A 5000-nucleotide genomic window follows, 5' to 3' on the forward strand; every position below is an offset into this window, starting at 1 on the left:
ATCAACTCTGCTCTTGTTATACTTGTTCGTAGGACTAAAATTTGTTAATGTTATAGTAAATCCAACATAACATGGATGGTAGAAATAATCTCAAAACAGATCAGATAGGAAATATACCGAATATTCAAAATATACCAAACATGTTCATGTTTTATCAATTCTGAGAGTGAAAATTGTCTGTTGTTATACGCATATATATATATATATATATATTCATGTCGACTGTTTTCCTGACAAGAGTCCAAGAGATCTCACCAGCAGGCTAGCCCCCCCCTCCATCCCTTGCTCGTTGTCGTGGGGGAAGGGGGGGGGGGGCTTAGGAAACAGAGAATATACCTACTGAACCTAGCAACGCGCTGCCAGTTCATCATACAAGTGTTGGAAAATATTGTCGAACGAAGGATTAGTGATCGTCCCGTCTGTATAGACCCACCATCGTAACGTTTGGGTTGCTCTTCATGAAAAGACTCTCATTAGTTGATGTTAAATGAACACAGAGCTAAAAATAGTTTTTTTTAACTTGGGTCTTACAACTACAGTATAGTTTAGTTTAGTCCTTTATTTACCTTCCTGGCTAACTGCACAGGCGTGGGCAAGCTGTGGTACATTTAATGTATGGTCATAACATTACATAGTGTTACATTTGAATTTTAGCCTATAACATTGCTATGAGTACTTTTATCAGTTTAAGGAAAGGGACAATTGCACAGTCCTTTATCCACTCATCTGCCACGCCGGCATATAGCTTGGGCGTGGGAAAGCATTAATACATTTTATATTCGGTTATGTGATACTACATTCCAAATTTAGGATACAACATAAGTATATCTTCTAGGGCATCAGATGATATGAAGTAGTTACATAGTTCTCCGTACCTCATGCTAGGTGGCCTGAAAGGCTGTATCACATGGTACTCTGAGATATAATGTACAAGTGTTCGCTTATATTCTTCATTACACAGTTTACACTTAGTTTCTTCGACATTACGAACTGTACTGCCAATACAATCTATACCCAAGCCTGATTCTTGCAGTCACAACATCACACTGTCTTGTTCTTGTTTTATATAAACCATAGATGAAGGAATCTTGCCTAAACCGGTCATAGTGCTTTATGCTACAGCTTTCAGGGCGCTGAGAATTAATCAACTCAGTCAAGTCCTCTCTGAAGGAGGCTTTAATGATGTAGAAAATCCTAGAAAGAGGTATCCCAAGATCTATGTCCACACTTTGTTTGTCACATGCTGACTTTGCTAGGCGATCAGCATGATCATGCCTAGGGATTCCAACATGCGATGGAATCCACACAAAACGTATATTATGGCCTCGTTCTTTTGCACGATACACGTTTATCCTGATGTCATTTGCAATATTTCCCGCACCTTTGTCTAGAGTGTTCAGAGCCTGGAGAGCACTCTGTGAATCGCAGAAAATGACCCCTGAGCCTTGATTCAATAGAAATTCGGTGGCCATGAGTATTCCTGCCAACTCGGTTTGCATAGTGCTAGCCCAGTCATGAACCCTCCTACAATCCTGGTGCTGCAAAATATTGTTTTTATATACAACAAAAGCGCATCCTGCTCTGCACCCAGACTGCAAGGATCCGTCAGTGTAGCATTCATATACATTGGAAAGAGTGTCTAGATGCTCATTTATACTTGCAAGTGCATACTGTTTAAGTATAGCAAGGGGGGCACTGTCTTTTTTGGGGGCAGTCGTATAATATACACTTAGGTCCGACATTTTCCACGGTGGTACAGAACGTCCATGTAGGGTCTTAGTTATGGGAATGTTCAGCTGAGCTAAGTGTTTACACGTCACTTGTAACCATGGATTTGAGTATGAATCGGTGTTGTTATTCAAAGTTAGCTCTTCTATTCTGTGTTTTAGTTGTCTTTGGAACTATGTACAATGGAGGGGTTCTCTAATTGATTTGACACTAAATGTGGTATTTATGTATAATATTCTTTCATAAACAGAAGGCAAATTAAATTCTGTTCTCATATTCACAATCCTTGTTGTTCTAGGGGCACCAAGAATGATCCTCATGGCTTCATTTTGGACACTTTCTAGACTAGTCAACTCTGATTCCTTGAACAATACTAGGTGCAACGCATGGTAATCTATGACCGACCTTATGTATGACAAGTAAAAGATTCTCGCAATATTGACATTAATACCATGGTCTTTGCCGACAAGTGTCTTAAGTGGCTTCAGTCGCTCCCACAGCCTTTTCTTCAGGTTTCTAATGAACTCTGAATCATTAACAATCACCCCAAGGTATTTGTATTGATGGCAGAGATCTAGCTCAACGTCATCTATATGATATGAAACCTTGGCAGAGGGATTGTCTGTGGGTTAAGTGCCTTTTTTTTCAGATGAAATTATCAAGCCACACTCAGTAGCCCTTGCAGAAAGTATATCTAGAATCTCTTGCATTCTCTCCTCGGATGAGGATTTAATACAAATGTCATCGGCATAGCAAATAATGGAGTCATTGCCTGCAAGTGGTGTATCGCCCAGTAATCTATGCATTAGGATATTAAATAGCATGGGACTAAGTACGCCTCCCTGAGGTGTGCCGAGTTCAAATACTTTTGTATGAGTACTTTTAATGCCCCTGAAGAGAACCTGAGCCGATCGATTCGACAGATACATTTGAATCCATGTTAACAGTTTTCCCTGAATACCAAAGCTAGCTAGTTGCTCAAGGATAATTTCCCTGTTTGCTACAGGTACTTAAACGCGGGTCTCGTGTCCGTAGAGTTTTTCTTACCTTAAGTGAGCTTCCTGAAGAGACCCGAGTGAAGTTGCCCGTTGGAGTGGCTGTGTCTGGGTCGTAGGGGACGATGCTGCCACAGCAAGGCTTGGGATCTGGTCCATTTGGCATTTCACAAAGCAACCAGTCGATTTCGTGCGGGTGATAGCAAGAGGAAAAACATAAATTAGGTGCTTTCGCTTAACTTACTCCACAAGCGAGTCTTATCACTGAATCAATGGATCGAGAATTACATGACTGCGCAAACTCAACTATACAGGATGTACGCACTAATGCTTAAATCAGCGGAGCGACGGCGCCGACGCCCAGCAGAGGGGAATGTGGGCGGCGGTGGAGGCCCGTTGTTGACACTGGCGCCGGACCCTCCCTTCACCTTTGGCGACAGGACACGGACATCAGCATATGAATAAAGGAGAGAGAGAGAGCAAGCGAACGAGAGAGAGAGAGAGAGAAAGAGAGAGAGAGAAATAAATATATATATAAATGTATATATATATTTTCTTCCTTTTTTTACTGTATTTGTATTTATGTATATATTTTATATATATATATATATATATATATATATATATATGCATATATATATGCATATATATATATATATATATATATATATATATATATATATATATATATATATGTGTGTGTGTGTGTGTGTAAATATAGATGTGCTGTAAATCGCTAGGTAGATAGATAAAGAGATAAACAAAGTATGAACTTAACAAAAATGCTGAGATCATAACTGGCTTTTATTATCAATCAGTACGCCTGGTCAAACATATGCAAATTCTGGACCAAAAAGGGGCTTTCTTTTCGAAAAGAAAATGTAGTGGTAATGTACTAAAACCCCAAACACACAGAACCGCACTTGTCCTACAGCCCCGGGATACAACACGAATCCCTTACGTATACGTGCACCTTGCATGAAATACAAGAAACTGAAGCACCGTACCAGGGCCTTGATGCTGTAGCGGCCCCCACCGGCGAATTTCGTCATGTAGCGTGAGTAGATGCCATCGCCTGAGACCGCGTCAGCTCCTACGCCGTTGTCTAGGAGGTCATACTCCTGCACGCTCGCCGTGGTGTCTGGGGGCGTGACGTAGGCGCTGCAGGGGAGAGGGGGCATAGCGGGAAAATGATCTAAAAATGTTTATTTTCAGTGGTATTATTAACTGTTGTTGTTATTGTTGATGTTGTTGCTATAATTTTATTATTATTATTATCATTATAATCATCATTATTATCATCATTATTTTTATTATTATCATTATCAGTAATATAATCATTATCATTATCATCATTAACAAGCAGAGGGAAAAGGATCATGACAGTCACTATCACCTTGATTCTTGTTCTCATTGCCATTACCATTATCATCACTATCATAATCATTTTCGCCACTTTCATCATCATTATCATTACTAACATCGTTATCATTAATATCATCATCACCATCATTATCATCATCATCATCATCATCACTGCCATTAGCATTATGCCACAAAACATCACCACATCACTCTCTTATTATCATCATTACATCCCGCCCTCGCTATCATTATCATGATCATCTTCACATCACACTCTCGCTAACACCATCCTCATTGACAATCACATCACAGTCTTTCTATCATCATCACAATACGCCCTCACTATCATTGGCATCACATCACTCCTTCACTATTATCATTGTCATCACCACTACCATCATCATAAAACAATACATCACATCACACCCTTATTATCATCATCGCCACAACAAACCCCTCATCACACCATCACCAACACCATCACACCACAGCCTTATCATCACCACCACCATCACCATAACACATCACACCATCACCAACACCATCACACCACAGCCTTATCATCACCACAACACATCACACCATCACCAGCACCACATCGAATCCCTCACCATCACCACATCACACTATCATCACATCACACCCTTATTATCACCATCACCACAACACAACACATCACACCATTACCAACACCATCATCACATCACACCCTCGTTATCAGCATCACCACATCTCACCCTCATTATCACCATCATCACGTTTCACCCTCATTATTACCATCACCACAACACAATACATCACACAAGCACCATCACCACCAGCACCACCACCAGCACCACCATCACCATCAGCACCACCAACACCAGCACCATCACCACCAGCACCAGCACCACCATCACCATCAGCAACACC

General features: G+C 40.7%; 1 protein-coding gene across 2 annotated transcripts in view; it reads right to left on the reverse strand.

The window, feature by feature from the left end:
- Nucleotides 1–5000, reverse strand: part of LOC125038790 (calcium-activated chloride channel regulator 1-like) — a 25187-nt gene that overhangs the window by 2392 nt on the left and 17795 nt on the right. For both annotated transcript variants that reach the window (XM_047632407.1, XM_047632406.1), the window contains 3 exons: nucleotides 3731–3884; nucleotides 3049–3151; nucleotides 2776–2873 (listed from right to left, as the gene is read on the reverse strand). In XM_047632407.1, the coding sequence (XP_047488363.1) occupies nucleotides 2776–2873; nucleotides 3049–3151; nucleotides 3731–3884 (355 nt within the window). The remainder of the gene's footprint in view (nucleotides 1–2775; nucleotides 2874–3048; nucleotides 3152–3730; nucleotides 3885–5000) is intronic.

Source organism: Penaeus chinensis, chromosome 25, assembly GCF_019202785.1.
Source record: "Penaeus chinensis breed Huanghai No. 1 chromosome 25, ASM1920278v2, whole genome shotgun sequence".
NCBI classification, from domain to species: domain Eukaryota; kingdom Metazoa; phylum Arthropoda; class Malacostraca; order Decapoda; family Penaeidae; genus Penaeus; species Penaeus chinensis.